This window comes from Lithobates pipiens, unplaced genomic scaffold, assembly GCF_037356315.1.
Source record: "Lithobates pipiens isolate NorthernLeopardFrog02 unplaced genomic scaffold, aLitPip1_a1.2 Scaffold_16, whole genome shotgun sequence".
Taxonomy (NCBI): domain Eukaryota; kingdom Metazoa; phylum Chordata; class Amphibia; order Anura; family Ranidae; genus Lithobates; species Lithobates pipiens.
In genome coordinates this window covers 351,295,299-351,313,946 of record NW_027507748.1, presented here as the reverse complement: position 1 = coordinate 351,313,946, position 18,648 = coordinate 351,295,299, and the positions used below count along the sequence as shown (strand labels likewise).

Here is an 18,648-nt window from a genome sequence, read left to right as displayed (position 1 = left end):
TGAGCAGGCAGATCACAGGTCCATATCCACTCTGCTATGCAGAGCAGACACGGACACAGCCCCCCGCTGTTCTCAATGGGGCTGTCAGATGGAAATTGATCACCTGTTCGATTCCATCCGTTATCGGATCAGATTTGCATTTTTTTTTTGTGGACAGGATCAGATGTCAGCAGGTGTCAGCAAACACAAGTCTGCCGACATCTGCTGCTTCACAGAGTATGGATGGTCCGATCAGGTCTGCCTGAAAAGCTCACCTGATTGGATAGCCCGTATGAAACCAGCATTAGGGCTCTTTCACACTGGTGGCTGTAAAAAAGTGTGACTGAGCTGGGTTTTTCTGCCAACCAACCTCCCATCTGCCTATACAAATGCTAACATTACATTCCAACAGGACTATAAAGATACCACAGGCCACGCTGCTTTCCCTTGCAGTGATGGCTTTAAAAACTGGAGCACTGCCTGTCAAAATCAAGCATTTTCCAGTTCAATGGAACACACCCTAATGCCTCCTGAATGGCTGCCAACCACTGCTATACCACCTTCAGAAAAGGGATGCGAGCATTGCTTTTTAGAGGGCAGTAAGCAATGCCGCCTGTCTGAAAAGAATCATTCTCTAATAGAGCAGCAACCAAAAAGGAGTAGTGCAATGTGTGAGCAAGCCGACTTATCAGACGGCACAGTAAAGCACAAGTACTGTGTAGTCCTGCAATGCTGGATGCAGAAAAAAAATAAATAATTATATTATTATAATATATATTTATATACATATATATATATATATATATATATATATATATATATACACACACATACATATACATATATATATATATATATATATATATATATATATATATATATATATATATATATATATATATATATATTTTTTTTTTTTATAAATATGGCTGTCCTAAGTACATATAAGATAAGATTTTAAAAAGGAGAAGTACAGCCAAAGCTAATTTGGCTATATTTCTGTGGATCACAGGAGCGCAGTTCTTTCTGCAATCCCATGACCTGTTTTCAGCAGACAGAGAGCTGAAGCCCACTGTTAGCTGACATCACAGAGCCAGTCCAGGCTCAGGCAAGATTGCGACAATGAAGTCGGGATCTGCCCACAGCCCTGGTCTGACACCCGGCTCAGCAAGCCCCTGAAAGCCTGAGCTGGCCACTCCTACCCCCTCCACAGCCCAGCTCTCCAGTGAGCGAAGAAGGGGCAGAGCAGAGACAGCGTGGCTGACAGTCAGCAGCTCTCTGCTCAGGGAGCCCTGAGAACGGAGCGATTGGCGTTGTCTGGTCGCTCGGTTCTGTGCGTTAGAGCAGGAGACTGATGCTGCATCCACCTAGGCAAGTATGATTAAAAAAAAAAAAAAAAAAAAAAAAAAAAAAAAACCCCCACACAACTAAGTTTACACATTCACTTTACCCTCTTCATGCCCACTGCCTCCAGGCCCTTTAGGAGTTCTAAAAGCCAGGGAGATGGGCATTGGGGTCATGTGACCGCTGTGATTGGCGGGCACATGATCAGAAAGCTCGCAATCGCAAGTATGCATTAGGAGTTTTCGATACTCGCCGGCTAGCATGCTGGGAGCGTGTAGGAAGCACACACATGCGCGCGGCCGACGTCAAAGGGTTAAATAATGTCCCATCAGAAATCTGACATTTCTGCAATGTCAAAATAATGGACCATGAACATTACCAATATGGCTTTTATGACAATATGTCTGCAAAAACAACATGTAGCTTGACTGGTTGGAGCAGAGACAGTGGGATGACAAAAGGTACGTAAACTGACCATGGTGTCAGGGCTCAGCAGCCACGATAAACCGTGGTCAGTTTACAGAGGGGAGGGCGGAAACTGTCAGAGGGGTAGGTTAGACAGCACAAGCACTGTGCTGTTTAACCTATTAGGAAACAGGATTTCTTACGACAACAACCACTTTAATATTTTACATAGCTATACCTACAAAAGGGGCCTAAAGTAATCTAGCAGGATTAAATTTTCTGACTAAAGTTCCACTTTCAAGACAACATTTTTCCCCAAATCAGATAAAAATGACTTAACGCAATTAGAATTTTTTTTTTTTATTATTAATAATACTACATTTTATTCATAAATTCCGTTTTCATCAAAAGATCTCAAAGTGCTACAGGTTAGGAACAAAAAAGAAAAAATAAGCAATTTATACAACAAAGCGAACATCTAAAAAAGAAAAAGCTTTAGTAAAGATATGTTTTAAGACCTTTTTTTTAAAAAAAACAGTCATTGGATTGAGGAGCCCTCAAGGTGTCGGGTAGGGCATTCCACAGGCGTGGGCAAGCTGCACAAAAAGCCCCATCTCCCATTGTCTTCAGTCTAGTTCTAGGTATTTGAAGAAGGTTTAAGTGAGCAGAGATGAGGGAACGTGATGTGTTTTGTAATTTGAGAAGTTCTTTAAGATGGGGGGGGGGGGGGGGCAGGGGGGCCGATGCCCATGTATGCATTGGTGTGTAAGGAGAGATACCTTGTACTCAATCCTGGCAGAGACAGGAAGCCAATGGAGTGAGCGAAGAATAGGGGGGGGGGGGGGGGGGTAATGTGCTCATGTTTCCGCACTCTCATCAGGATCCTTCCTGCAGAGTTTTGGATGTACTGAAGCCTCTGCAGATCTATCAAGTAATCCCAATAAGAAGTGTGTTACAGTAATCCAGTCTGGAGGAGACAAAAGCATGAAACAACTTTTCGGCATCCGGGAGGGAAAGAATGGGATGGAGTTTAGAAATATTACGGAGATGGTAGAAAGAGGTCTTACATAGCGATTTATATGGGCTTCAAAAGTGAGTTGGGACACCATTTTTACACCAAGATTTGTGACTGTTGATGAAAGAACCAGAACTAGAACCAGAAAAAGTGGTGGTCATCAATGCCAATGTGGTCTGATAAGGAGTGCCAATCATGATGACTTCAGTTTTAGAACTGTTGAGTTGAAGAAAATTATGCTCCATCCATACCTTTATCTCCTCCAGGCAGGTGGCAAGTACTGACAGGGATGACTGTAAAGGTGGGGTTTCAGCTGTTGCATTTACATACAGCTGTGTATCATCAGCATAACAGTGAAATGAAATTTTATGGCAGCTAATAATTTGGCCAAGGGGAGTAAGATAGAGAATGAAAAGAATGTCCTTCTCTGAGCTTCCTTATGGAATTATCCCTTACCCATGCTGCTATATTCTCTCTATACCCCCAGCAGAGCGTTGTACTACAGCTCAGCGTGCCATACATACACAACAAACACGAGAGGGGCACAGAGCCGCTGCCAATCACTGCTGTAGAGGAGTAGACGAGGCTTTTGTTCTATGTCCCTCTTGTGCTGGGAACAGCTGCACATAGCGGTGTAGTACAGAGCGGGAGTGTGCACATTGCTGGGCCTCACACATGACTCCAATGCTCTCGGCAGCACAGAAAGAAAATAATAATATTATTATTTTTTTATATAGCCCAGAGGACAATTGAAAAAATATTATATATATTTTTTTTCTGGTTTAGGAAATAAAGTTGACTTTCATACCACTTTAATCCATTATATACTAGACATGCCGATGAACAGTAAAGGGCATTTGTCACTAGGAATAAAATACAGTTAAGGATTACCTGAGGGCTCTTCGGGCTCACTTTCAGGCTCTTCCTCTGGAGGAGCTTGGGGAGGAGGTGGGGGGACCTTTTTCTCCCTCTCAGCCTTTGCGTTCCTTTCCTCTTCTGAATAATACTCGTCTTCTGAGAGATTGGCAAGACTCTCGTCCATCTCTCTGTACTCGACCTGCAAAAATAATGCATCAAACTGTAATACTGCCATTCCTTTTTTTCTATAACTATTCCCAGTTATCAGCAGCCAAACACCAGGACTGGGAGCCAAATGGATCCAAGCTCTCAAAAAGGTACCATGAGGGAAATGTCAGAAAACCACTATTAAAAAAAAAAAAACCCACACAACAGATACCGACATAACCTTTGTAAAACTGCCATACAAACCATTTTGACGTTTAATGTTGATATAAAACCACCCTTCTGTCCAATCTGCAATTGCAAAATTGTCAAATGTCATTTCTGGTGGCATTCTTTTCGCCAACACCCCCATAAATCTAGCTACTGACTGTGTTTGGTTTAGGGTTTTTTTTCCCCTCAAAAGATACAAGTCAAGTTTTAGGCACAACCTACAATAAAAAGGTACACACTTCTAAAGGGATGCAGATACTGCAGCTTTTCATGTTTACAACATTGACTGTGCTAAATGTAGTTATAATTTATTATACTAGTATACTAAGTATTATGATTATGCATTTTTTTTTTTTTTTAAAAGGACTCTCCCATTCCCAATCAACGTGAGAAAGGACACTTTTTATTTACACAGGGAAAAAGAGTGTGCAAAATGTTTTCTAACTTCAAGCAATGTATGCATTTTCATGTACAGAGGATTTTTAAGTGATGTTACATTAAAGTGGTATGAAAAACTAGGAGGTGCATCTAATGGAAATGTTGGTACCAAAACTTCAGGATGCACTTGGCTGAAACCGAAAAACGTATAAAAATACACACACACACACACACACACACACACACACTGTGTGTGGGATTGCTTCTCAGCTAAGGGAGTGGGGCTTAGTCACAATATTGCCTAAGAACACAGCCATGAATAAAGAATGGTACAAAAACATCCTCTGAGCCCTTGTACACACGGTCAGACATTCTGACAACCAAATCCGTTGGATTTTGTCCGAAACTGTTCAATACACACGGTCGGACCAAGTTGTCGGAAAATCCGATTGTACATAACGTGATGACGTTATTTTGTTAAGACGGGACTACGTTCAGGCTAGTAGCTAATAGCTTTGGTCTAGGAATTTGATCTGAGCATGCGTGGCACTTTGTCCGTCGGAGTAGGCTACACATAATCAGAGTATGTCCGATAGGAGCATTTTGTCTGCAAATTTTACCGGCAAGTTGGAAAAGTTGGTCCGCCGGATATTCCGACGGAAACAGTCCGATGGAGACCACACACATTCGGAATATCCAACAAAACGGTCCGATAGGACACATTCCGTCGGAATCTCCGAGTGTGTGTACAAGGGCTGAGAGAAACTTCTCCCAAACCATCCAAGAACAGTTTGGTGACAAACCATGCCTTTTCCAGCATGATGGAGCACCTTGTCATAAGGCAAATATAACTAAGTGGCTTGGGGAAACAAAAAAACATCAAACTTTTGGGTCCATGGCCAGGAAACTCCCCAGATTTTGATCTCATTGAGAACTTGTGGTCCATCCTCAAGAGGGAGGTGAACAATAAAAAATAAAAAAAAGGAAGAATGGGCTGCCATCAGTCAGGATGTGGACCAGCATGCCAGGGCAAATTGCAGAGGTCTTGAAAAAAAGTAAGATCAACACTGCAAATATTGACTCTTTGCATAAACTTCATGTAATTGTCAATAAATGCCTTTGGACACGTATGAAATGCTTGTAATTATACTTGAGTATACCATAGGAGTTACTGACAAAAAAGAAGAAGCTCTCAAAACACTGAAGCGGCAGACTGTGTGAAAAGTAATATTTGTGTCAATGTGAAAAGTTTTGGCCACATCTATACATCAGGGGAACGTTCATGCGGAGTCACCCAGTCAGCACCTCTACCTGAGCAGTCATTTGACATCATCCCTCCAGTACACAGATGTAGCACTGACAAGGTTACAGAAAACCCTTCCTTATATCATGCATGCCAAATATTAAAAAAAACTGACTGACTTTTTCACCACTAGAAATCGATTTAGGATTTACCTTCAAATTTTGTGAGCACTCTTATATTCTAACATCAGCACAATTAAAGCTACTCATTACAGTATGAATGAAAAAGGAAATCCTTTGCACAAGATATTTCAAACAGTAAACAAGGTAGCACAGAGAAGTTATATTTACCATCCTTCAAGTCTCTTGTGGAACTAAATCCAGTGATTTATCGGTTTCAAAACACAGTTGGCATTCCTGGCATGCGGAGAATGCAAAGTGGCACATTTACTTTTGCTCTTAACCCACCTATCAGGACATGAAATGGCTGGTGTCATAACTGATCACATGTTAAGCATCATGGCAGCTGAAGATTAAACAGAAGCCAAGATGGCAGCTTCCTTGACTAAAAATGATAGAAGGGTTTATTTCCTCCGGGCCGCCCTCCACACACGTACTGCGGCAGGGCAGCCAGGTTGCGTGGAACTACGTACCTGTACATCATTTCCTGCATGAGATACTATGGGTGCGTGTGCGCCTACTGCACGCGAGTGGAGCGCGTACAAGGGTCCGGTGGACTATGTCCGCCAGCCACCCGCAATCGCTCCAGAGGCGCAGAATGGGGGCTCTGCCTATGTAAACAAGGCAGATCTCTGTTCTGACAGGAGACAACACAGAGATCGGCTGTTCCCAGTAATCAGGAATAGGGATGAGCTCAGGCGTGTTCGCATGGACCACGTGCAGAGCCCGGCAGGAAGTCGGCGCAGCGCTGCGCTAATCGCAGGCAGTGAGACATTGCCCCGATGCACGGCTGCAGAGATCAGGCAATGTCTCACTGCCTGTGATTAGCACAGTACTGCGCCGACTTCCTGGCGGGCTCTGCACGTGGTCCATGCGAACACGTCTGAGATCATCCTTAATCAGGAACAGCGATCCCTGTGTTGTCTCAGTAAGTCCATCCCCCACACAGTTCAAACACACACTGAGGGAACAGTTAACCCTTTGCTTGCCCCTAGTGTTAACCCCCATTATCATTTATACATTGATCAGTGCATTTTTTTTTTCTTTTCTTTTTTTTTTAGCACCGATTACTGCATTGGTGTCACTGGTCATCAAAAAGTGTCAATTAGGCCTCATGTATAGAGGTCGACCGATATGGGTTTTGCTCTGGCCGATGACGATATTTAGAAATCATGGCGGCCGATGGCCGATATATGATGCCGGTTTTTTTGGGCCAATATGTTAGGCCGATTTTTTTTTTTTTTTTTTTTTTTTATCCCCCTTCATCTCCTAAAACCTAACAGACACCTTTCCCACTGGGGCGTTTTTTTTAGGCGCTTTTGGGCTAAAAATAGCGCCTGTAAAAGTGCCTGCAAAACGGCTCCCCTGCAGTCTGTGTGAAAGAGAGTGCTTTCACACTGAGGCGATGTGCTGGCAAGATGTTTAAAAAAAAAAAATATATACATGTCCTGCAAGCAGCACATTTGGAGTGGTGTATACCGCTCCTCCACCACTCCTGCCCATTGATATTAAAGAGGAAGTAAACCCTGATGAGTATACTTCCTCTTTCATTCCCTGTAAAGGCAAAGCATAATAGACTACTATGCATCGCATAGTAGTCCATTATGTGTCACTTACCTGACACAGGAGCCAGCAAAGTCACCGCTGTCCCCTGTAGTTCCGAGCGTCCATCTTCTTGGTGTGTCTCGCTGCTCCGGCGCTGTGATTCGCCGGAGCAGCGATGACGTCACTCCCGCGCATGCGAGCCGAGACTCGCGGCATTGCCATCATCGACGATGCCCCGCTCAGTGCGCCTGCGCATGCGCCGTAGATAGCGGTGCCTGTCTTCGGGCAAATATCTCCTAAACCGTATAGGTTTGGGAGATATTTCTTGGACCTACAGGTAAGCCTTAATCTAGGCTTACCTGTAGGTCAAAGTGGTTTGTAAGGGTTTACAACCACTTTAATGGGCACCACTGCCGAAGCGCATGCAATGCGATTTGGCAGCGGGGCTTCATGGGTGCATTTAACCTCTTCTTCGGCCGCTAGCTGGATTATATGTGCCCCACTAGCAGCCCACTCCAGTGTGAAAGCAGCCTATAAAATAAAAACAGGCAGTCAAAACTTTTGGACGAAAAAATAAATAAATAAAATGGGCTAACTTTACTGTTTTAGGTTTTTTTTTTTTTAATCATTTAGTGTATTTTTTCCCCCCCAAAAAAATACATTTGAAAGACCTCTGCGCAAATGCCGTGTGACATAAAATATTGCAACAACTGCTATTTTATTCCCTAGGGTCTCTGCTAAAAAAATATATATAATTTTTTGGGGGTCTAAGTGATTTTCTGGCAGAAAATACAGGACTTTTACTTGTAAGTAACAAGTGTCAGAAAAGATTTAGTCTTTAAATGGTTAAACTGAGAACTTCTACACATGGAGATGACTTCATTCATTCAAGTGTAAACATTGTATCTTTCTGTTCTTTTCTTAGCAGACTGCCCAGAGAGGAAACAAGTGCTTCTATGAAGACTCAGGCAACTTGCACTGACTTCTATTACAGAAGTCATTTCCAAGTCGCACTGTAGTTCTAAATCTGCCTTTTTATCAGCTCAATCGGCCGATATATCGGTCGACCTCTACTCATGTACACTGCTGTTGGTAAACGGACATTTAGGAGCAGTTGGGCGTTTGTTTTCAGCTGCCCCTGAACGCTCCTCTACAGTGAGGGAAAAAAAGTATTCGATCCCCTGCTGATTTTGTACGTTTGTCCACTGACAAAGAAATGATCAGTCTATCATTTTAATGGCAGGTTTATTTTAACAGCGACAGAATAACAGAAATATAAAAAAAAATGCAATTAAAAAAAAGTTAAACCGATTTACATTTAAATGAGTGGAATAAGTATTTGACCCCTTCACAAAGTATGACTTAGTACTTGGTGGCAAAACCCTTGTTGGCAATCACAGAGGTCAGACATTTCTTGTAGTTGGCCATCAGGTTTGCACACATCTCAGGGGGGATTTTGTCCCGTTCCTCTTTGCAGGTCCTCTTCAAGTCACTAAGGTTTTGGAGGCCGACGTTTGGTAAACTGGAACCTTCGGCTCCCTCCACATATTTTCTATGGGATTAAGGTCTGGAGACTGGCTAGGCTACTCCAGGAACTTAATGTGCTTCTTCTTGAGCCACTCCTTTGTTGCCTTGTTGTGTTTTGGGCCATGATCATGCTGCATTACCCTTCCACGACCCATTTACAATGCCCTGGCTGAGGGAAGCATGTTCTCACCTAAGATTTGACAGTAAAGGGCCCCGTATATCGTCCCTTCAATGTGGTGAAGTTGTTCTGTCCCCTTAGCAGAAAAAACACCCCTAAAGCATAGTGTTTCCACCTCCATGTTTGATGGTGGGTCAAAGGCAGCATTCCACCTCCTCCAAGCACAGCGAGTTGAGTTGATGCCAAAGAGCATTTGGTCTCAATATGACCACAGCACTTTCACCCAGTTCTCCTCTGAATCATTCAGATGTTCATTAGTACACTTCAGAGAGGCCTGTACATGTGTTTTCTTGAGCAGTGGGGACCTTGCGGGTGCTGCAGGATTTCAATCCTTCACAGTATAGTGTGTTACCAATTGTTTTCTTGGTGACTATGGTCCCAGCTGCCTTGAGATCATTGACCAGATTCTCGGATGTAGTTCTAGGCTGATTCCTCATTGTTCTCATGATCATTGAAACTCCACGAGGCGAGATCTTGCATGGACCCCCAGACCGAGGGAGACTGAAGGTATTTTGCGTTTCCTCCATTTGCGAATAATTGCACCAACTGTTGTCACCCTCTCACCAAGCTGCTTGGCGATCATCTTGTAGCCCATTCCAGCCTTGTGTATGTCCTACAATCCTGTCCCTGACATCCTTGGACAGCTCTTTGGTCTTGTCCATGGTGGAAAGCTTGGAATCTAATTGATTGATTGGATTGACACCTGGGAGCAAGAAATCTTGCTGACTGATAGGGAATCAAATACTTATTTCACTCATTAACCACTTCCAAACCAGCCACCGCAGTTATACTGCAGGTTAGCTCCCCTGTGCGAGCCGTCGTAGCTATACCTCGGCTCATTAAGATGCCTCCAGGTGGCACGTGTGCACCTGATGCGTGTCCCCGAAGCGGGCGCGATGACAGACGGGCACCTGCAATTGTTCATTACAGAACGAGAACAGGGGTGTGTCACGTGTGTGTAAACACACAAATGCCAGTTCTCTCAGGGGAGAGGAGAGAGATTGGTATTCATACTAAGTATAAATACCAATCTCTCTCCTCCCCTAGACAGTCCCATCCCCCCTACAGTTAGAACACACATAGGGAACACAGTTAACCCCTTGATTGCCCCATAGTGTTAACCCCTTCCCTGCCAGTGTCATTTATACAGTAATAAGTGCATTTTTATAGCACTGATCGCTGTATAAACGTTACTGGTCCCAAAAATGTGTCGAAAGTGTCCGATTTGTCTGTCGCAATAACGCAGTCACAATTAGACCACAGCTATCACATGATACCTGGCCCATTCATAGCACCCGGTATCTTGTGATTAGTTGTAGCCAATCACAGATTAAAAGCAGTCATTAATTAAAGCCATCCATGACATCTAAAACTATTGCTTGCAACAGTGATCATCATGGTTATAAGCAAGAAAAAAAATAACAACAACAACAACAACAACTCCCTGATCACCCCTTCCCCCGATGTAATCTTATTTTTTTTTCTATACTGTTGCAAATCAGCATCCCTGATCACTGCCACACCAATTCTATGATAACGCTGTACTGCACTGGTGACGGTACGTTTAAAACATAGGGATGTCAGAGAAAATCTCTCCAAAGTGTGGCAAATTTCCTTAGTTATCCCTAAGGCTCGGTTCACACAGGGGCGACTAGGGGCGACACGACTTTGGGAAGGCAACTTGGAGACGACTTGTGAATGATTGACAGCGCGACTTGGGGCGACTTACAAGTTGCCCCAGGCCAGGCGACTTTTGCTGTGGCCAATCAGAGAATGAGCTCTGAAGGGGGAACTCCACGCCAAATTTCTGAAAAAAAAATTTGGCGTGGGTTCCCCCTCCGAGAGCATACCAGGCCCTTAGGTCTGGTATGGATTCCAAGGGGAACCCCCCTACGCCGAAAAAACGGCGTGGGGTCCCCCCCAGATCCACACCAGACCCTTATCCGAGCACGCTACCCGGCCGGCCAGGAAAGGGGGTGGGGACGAGCGGGCGCCCCCCCCCCTCCTGAGCCGTACCAGGCCGCGTGCCCTGAACATGGGGGGTGCCTTGGGGGAGGGGGGGCATGCGGCCCCCCCACCCCAAAGCACCTTCTCCCCATGTTGATGAGGACAAGGGCCTCTTCCCGACAACCCTGGCCGTTGGTTGTCGGGGTCTGCGGGCGGGGGGCTTATCGGAATCCGGGAGCCCCCTTTAATAAGGGGGCCCCCGGATACCGGCCCCCCACCCTATGTGAATGAGTATGGGGTACAATGTACCCCTACCCATTCACCTGTAAAATAAAAGTACAAAAAAAAACACAACACACGAGATAAAATACTTTATTGCACAGCTCCGGGGGTCTTCCGTCTTCGGGGGTCTTCTCGCCGGACTCCTCCGCTATCTTCTTCTAGCTCTTTTGCTAGCGGAGATGTCCGGCTTTCTTCCTCGCCGCCGGCCTCTTCTTCCGACTTCGGGGGTCTTGTCCCCCTCTTCGGTTCTTCTGCCGGGCCACCGCGCCTTCTTATAGCTCTTTTACAGGCGGTGGCCCGGTCTTTAGTTGCCGCCGTCGCCGCCTTCCGTTCTTCTTCTCCAGGAGATGTTGACTCGACGCTCTCTCCGGCCGCAATGCCAGGGAAGCGCTGCGCTGCCACTTATATAGAGACAAGGGGCGGTGTCACATGGGTTGATGTCACATGGGTTGGTCACATGGGTTGATGTCACATGGTGACCCCGCCCCCTTACCATGTGACATCAACCCATGTGACACCGCCCCTTGTCCCTATATAAGTGGCAGCGCAGCGCTTCCCTGGCATTGCGGCCGGAGAGAGCGTCGAGTCAACATCTCCTGGAGAAGAAGAACGGAAGGCGGCGACAGAAGACCGGGCCACCGCCTGTAAAAGAGCTATAAGAAGGCGCGGTGGCCCGGCAGAAGAACCGAAGAGGGGGACAAGACCCCCGAAGTCGGAAGAAGAGGCCGGCGGCGAGGAAGAAAGCCGGACTCCTCCGCTAGCAAAAGAGCTAGAAGAAGATAGCAGAGGAGTCCGGTGAGAAGACCCCCGAAGACAGAAGACCCCCGGAGCTGTGCAATAAAGTATTTTATCTCGTGTGTTGTGTTTTTTTTTTGTACTTTTATTTTACAGGTGAATGGGTAGGGGTACATTGTACCCCATACTCATTCACATAGGGTGGGGGGCCGGTATCCGGGGGCCCCCTTATTAAAGGGGGCTCCCGGACTCCGATAAGCCCCCCGCCCGCAGACCCCGAAAACCAACGGCCAGGGTTGTCGGGAAGAGGCCCTTGTCCTCATCAAGATGGGGACAAGGTGCTTTGGGGTGGGGGGGGCCGCGCGGCCCCCCCTTCCCCAAGGCACCCCCCATGTTGAGGGCACGTGGCCTGGTACGGCTCAGGAGGGGGGGGGGGCGCCCGCTCGTCCCCACCCCCTTTCCTGGCCGGCCGGGTAGCGTGCTCGGATAAGGGTCTGGTGTGGATCTGGGGGGGACCCCCACGCCGTTTTTTCGGCGTAGGGGGGTTCCCCTTGGAATCCATACCAGACCTAAGGGCCTGGTATGCTCTCGGAGGGGGAACCCACGCCAATTTTTTTTCAGAAATTTGGCGTGGAGTTCCCCCTTCAGAGCTAGTAATTCTGTCAAAGTCGCCTCCGTATAGACAGAGATCCGACTTGGAGGCGACATCCATTGAAATCAATGGGTACAAGTCGCCTACAAGTCGGATTCAAGTAGTACAGGAACTTCTTTTGAAGTCGGAGGCGACTTCAGTAGTGTGCATTAAGACGGCTCTCATTCACTTACATTGATTTTTAAATGTTGTCCGACCTGAGGCGACCAGGGGTGACCTCAAGTCGGATCGCAGTCGCCCCTGTGTGAACCGAGCCTTACACAATCAGAAACTTACAAAGTGTGGAGCAGGGTTAAGCCTAGTATACATGATCAGAAAATCTGAGGAAAAATACCGCTTTTGAAGCGTTCATCCGATAATCTGATCGTTAGTGCACAGCTTTTGGGAGCCAATCACGACCGCCGTTTAAGATAGACTATCCAAAGGGAAAAGCAGAAAACTCTCTTGTACAATAACAAAACAAACGATTTTCATGTAATTTATTTGTACAAAAAAAAATAAAATAATAAAAAGGTGTGACCAAGACTACGCATGCTCAGAAATAAAAGAATACATTACATCACTCTCGAATTTGTATTCTGTCATACAAGACTTTACCTCCTGGTTTTCAATATGAGACTAGCATGCAAAAATAAAAAATAAAAAAAATTGGATGATCATTCTTAAAATATTCTGGATTGTGTGCATTAGAGTGTGGGAATATTTTTCTTCATTACCGGAGTTGGGCTTTAAATGACATTTACAAGTGAACCCCTCTAGATTTCCATTTAGATCTTTCATACAGTATGTATTGTTTGCTTTCTTTTTGTTCAGCTGGTAAATTGAACTAAATAAAAAAAAAAAAAAAAATAAAAAAAAAAAAAACGAGTGGATTCCTCCATCCGCATGAGATAGCTGGAGGAATCCCCCCTGCTGTAACGTATTCTGACAGTGGGACTCCTCTTGTCAGATTACACTAATCAGCAGCTGCAGTCATTGAGCAACAGAAGTTGGTCTAACAATTGACTTCTGTTGAACACGGATGGGCACACAGATCGAAATCTGGCTGCTCCCCACAGAACCGGACAAAATTCAAATGGTCTGTACCCACACTTAAGATAGCCATATATGGGTTGAAATGTGGCCAGTTCAGCAACTGCACTGCTGGAAAATGTCTGCTCCATCAGCACTGCGGAATATAGATCAGGTCTCCAAACTGCAGCCCTTTGCTTGCTTTTATCTAGCCCTTGGGGTATTGTTCCTCCCACTATCAGCAACAATGTGACACCGATAAAAGGGCACTATTCTTCTTATTAACAGGACACTATTCCTCGACACCGGCGACCGGGCGTCATTCCTCCCCACCGGCGACCGAGCGTCATTCCTCCCCACCGACGACCGGGCGTCATTCCTCCCCACCGACACCGATGATGGGGCCCTATTCCTCGAATTTTGCATGGCATCGGCTGGTTTAATTGAAACCAGCCAACATTTGTGTACTGGAGACAGTTTGGTTAGCTTCGTTTGACTGAAAAGGGTTTGCTGTCTGGGATGTTGGGGGGGGGGGGGGGGAATAGTAAGTTCCCCCCATCAGAACACAGTAGCTCAGCAGGGGAGATTGATGTACTAACATTGGATTGTTAGTACAGAGGCCCTGACTGGAGCCATCAGTAATGTGTACGAGGCTTAAGGCTCCCCAGCTGGTTCTGGCCTTCCTGTGTGCCCTTCATTTTTTATTGCTGTATTGTCATAGCCAGCACGGCATCATAATCCTCATCACATAGTCCTCTTCCAGCCAGCACTGACTGGGCCACAATGGCTTGTATTATGTGACCAGCGGGGGGCGCTGACCAATCCAGTCGTGGTGCCATAGAAAAGGCTGATGTAGAGGGCCCCCTTACATTGGGAGTATGGGCCCCTCAGATAAGAGCCATGCTAGAACACAAAAGCTGGGAGCTGTGTTCAGGCCGGGCCTTTGTTAGACCTCCTCTCCTTGTAATGGACCCATTGTTCTCTGTAGCAGATGGTGCACAAAGCCAGGAAGTGAACAGCACCACGGCTACTGCAGTGCTATCACATGGCCCGTCTGCAGCACCACACACACAAGGACACATGACCTACCAAGGCATCCAATCAGCAGCCTGACCTACAAACACAGCCAAGGTGGTTACCCATAGCAACCTTTCATCTCCTAGAAGCTGGCCATACAATCTGATAGAATGTGGCCACACACATCCATTATATATAGGATTGTATTGTCACGTTTACTGTCCAACAGGAAAATACGATTGGATGATCAATACGACCATTTTATGTGTCATAGTGCAAAGTCATCACATCGACTGATCCATCTACTATCCTACAGATTATACGTTCAGGCCAAATACAATTCAATAGGACACAACCAATCGATTGCATGGTGTGTGCCTGTTCAGTAATACATAGCCGCCAAAACAATCGTTCAAATTTAGATCATTACATGTATGACCACCATCAGGGTTACCAAAACTACACAAGGACAACCCCAAACTAATAGATTCAAATATCATCCAATCAGATGGACCCTTGTACTACATTGTACAATCACATTGTATAGTGTATGGCCAACCAAATGGTGGTCACGCATGCTTCAGTTTCATTATGTGATCGATGTGTAATTCCATCTCATCAATCGAATAGCCCCAACCTCCCTCCCGATGGCTTTAGATTGACTCAATCGGCCAGTGTGGATTATTAACGATTGCTTTCCACCAATCAGAACGGAGATCCTTTGCTCATGAATACGATTGGATAGCAGATTGGGAGATTACATGTTGGAAACAGACGCAATCAATAACGTACCGACTGAAATTACAATGGGAGCAAAATCCACTTCCGTGTGTGGAATATCCATCATATGGGCTGTCAGAAATCGATTGTTACTATCCCGACAGATCCACCGGGAAAGAAATAGAGGATGACCGTCATAGAGAGGATTGTGCAGAGTATGATCAGCATACATCTAGTATACCGATTGTATAGTGTGTGTGGCCAGCATAAAGGAGATTGTACAGTGTATGATCAGCAAATATATATCATCAGATTGCATGGCCTCACACTATACAATCTGATTGTGCAGTCTCCTTTATGATGGACACATACCATACAATCTGTAACATCTCCTTTATAAAGGGCCACACACTGTACTAGTGGATTGGATAATATTTTTATGCTGCTCATACTCTGTACAATCTGATTGTACAGCATGTGTCCAATGTAAAGGGGATTGTCCAATCAGAGATTGTATAGTGTGTCCAACATAAAGGAGATGGTCCAATCTGATTTTCCAGTGTGTGGCCAATACAAAGGGAATGGTCCAATCTGATTGTACAGTATGTTGCCAACATAAAGCAATTGTCCAACTGATTGTATAGTGTATGATCAGACTGCACAGCCTCTTATGATGGCAACACACACTATACAATCTGATTGTAGCATCTCTGTCATAATGGCCATGCGCTGTACTATCGGATTGTATATTATTTTTATGCTCTATATAATCTGGATTGTTTAGTCTGTGTCCAGTATAACAAGTTCAGATTGCACAGTGTGTGGCCAATACAAAGGGAATTATGCAGATTGTACAGAGTATGATCACCATAATGTACAACCAAATTATATAGTGTGTCAAATACAAAGGGCACGATCCAGATTGTCCAGTGTGTGGCCAAGATAAAGGGGGTGGTCCAATCAGATTGTACAAGGTGTGGCAAATACAAAGAAGATCATCCAATCAAATTGTCTCGAGTGTGGCCAATATAAAGGGGATGGCCCAATCAGATTGTACAGGGTGTGGCCAATATAAAGGGGATGGCCCAATCAGATTGTACAGGGTGTGGCCAATATAAATGGGATGGCCCAATCAGATTGTACAGGGTGTGGCCAATATAAAGGGGATGGCCCAATCAGATTGTACAGGGTGTGGCCAATATAAAGGGGATGGCCCAATCAGATTGTACAGGGTGTGGCCAATATAAAGGGGATGGCCCAATCAGATTGTACAGGGTGTGGCCAATATAAAGGGGATGGCCCAATCAGATTGCCCAGTGTGTGGCCAATATAAAGGGGGTGGCCCAATCAGATTGCCCAGTGTGTGGCCAATATAAAGGAGATGGTCCAACCAGATTGTACATGGTGTGGACGAGATATAGAGGATATAGCAAAATCAGATTGTACAGGGTCTGGCAAATACGAAGGGGATCATCCAATCAGATTGTCTTGAGTGTGCCCAATACAAAGGGGATGGTCCAATCAGATTGTCCAGTGCATGGCCAATACAAAAGGAGATCATCCAGATTGCACAGTATGTGGCCAATAAAAAGGGATTCGTCCAGATTGTTCTGTGTGTGGTGAATATAAAGGAGATCGCCCAATCAGATTGTACAGTGTATGGTATGAAGAGGATCGTCTAATCAGATTGTACAGTGTGTGGTGCATATGAAGGGGATCATCCAAGCAGATCAGTGAGTGGTGAATAGAAAGGAGATCGGGCAGTGTGTGATGTGAATAAAGGAGATCGGCCGACGAGATCGGGCAGTGTGTGATGTGAATATAGAGAAGATCGGCCGATAAGATCGGTCGGTTGGGTGCTCTCACCTTGGCCCTCTTCCTCCGGCTGGTCCTTCGCCCCTCAGGGGTCTCCGGTTGTCCCCCATGTTCTCGTTCTCTCTCTCCCCCTCCCCCACCCGCCATGATCCCGGGTACAGGGGGCGGCCCGGGGGAGGTTCTCTCTTTCTTCCTAGGGGTTCTCTCTAGGGAGGTCCCGGTGTCCGGGGACGCCATGATCCCGGAGGAGGAAGAAGACGAGGATGAAGATGATGAGGAGGAGGAGACAGATATCGGGACAGGGGGCTGAGACTCGGCTCCGTTCTCTCCTCCGCCGCCCCCGCTGGACTCTGGCTTCTTTGCAGCTAACATTGGGAATAGATGGCGGCTCCGGAGTAGGGGAGGGCCCGGGGGAGAAGTGGGAGGGCTCTACGAGCGGATATACACCGGCCGACGGAGCTTTGTGTCTGCGGGCACGGCGAGCAACACGGCTGTCTGGTGCGGGAGCGCGCCGCCTGCTCTCACACTCCGCCCACCGTAAGCTCCGCCCATTCGCGCTGTGCGCCCTTCCTCACCTGCAGTCTCCGCTGTGGTCGCCCCTCCCCTCAGGGTATCAGTGGCTCTTTACCACGTGACTGTGTGTGTGCGTGTGCTGCAGTACTCTCAGTCACCTGTAGCTGGTGCCCGGATTGGGCCCTTTAGGACTCGCACGACTCACTGGATGCCCATTATAGTTGTGTATGCAACCCCAGACTTAGGGGTAAAGAGTGATTAACCCCCTGCCAGGTTTTTATTTGGGGAGATTTGTAATTGATTCCTGTTCCTGGAACTCAACAGGCATACCTATTGCAACACTGACCAGTACCTTCCCTCCTGGGAACCACTGTGAGATATTTCCTGTGCCAATCACCATCTTCACCAGGACAATCAGCTTATAATCCTTCCCTGCTCTATCACACACTGAAAGCTAATTGTTTTAGCTTTGGATGCAGTTGTAGGTTTGGAAAGGGTTAAAACTACCTCTCTTCCTGTTCTGGTGACAACAGTACAGGGTGCAATTTCCTGTCACTTCCCATTCATAGACGGGCAGGCATCCTTCTGTCCTGTAGGTGGCACTGTGCTAATGCTACAGGGCAAGGGGGGTCTATATACAGCATATATAGTGTATGGGAAGGTGCAGGCATCCTTCTGTCCTGTAGGTGACACTGTGCTAATGCTACAGGGCAAGGAGAGTCTATGTATAGTATATATCAATACAAAATAATCTAGGAGATTTTATGTGCGTATCTGTAAAATGCACGCATGTCCAAATACTGGAAATCCATAAGGATGGGCGGATCCTATGCGTGTCCATAAGGTGTGTGCAGGTGACCACGATCTTCTGGTATATGGTAAAGTCTTACAGTACTCACCAACAATCCAATCTTGAGCAATGCAAGACTC

At 46.0% G+C, this 18,648-nt stretch overlaps 1 protein-coding gene across 8 annotated transcripts in view; it reads right to left on the bottom strand.

Moving 5' to 3' along the window:
• Positions 1-17,735, bottom strand: part of KDM1A (lysine demethylase 1A) — a 53,271-nt gene extending 35,536 nt beyond the window's left edge. For 3 of the 8 annotated variants that reach the window (XM_077481902.1, XM_077481903.1, XM_077481905.1), the window contains exons 1-2: positions 17,257-17,731; positions 3,635-3,800 (exon numbers count right to left, since the gene is read on the bottom strand). In XM_077481902.1, coding sequence (XP_077338028.1) covers positions 3,635-3,800; positions 17,257-17,577 — 487 coding nt within the window. In that variant the 5' untranslated portion in view covers positions 17,578-17,731. Of the gene's footprint in view, positions 1-3,634; positions 3,801-17,256 lie in introns of all 8 variants that reach the window. The other 5 variants (XM_077481899.1, XM_077481901.1, XM_077481898.1 and 2 more) reach the window with 3 other exon arrangements.
• Between the last annotated feature and the right edge of the window lie 913 nt (positions 17,736-18,648).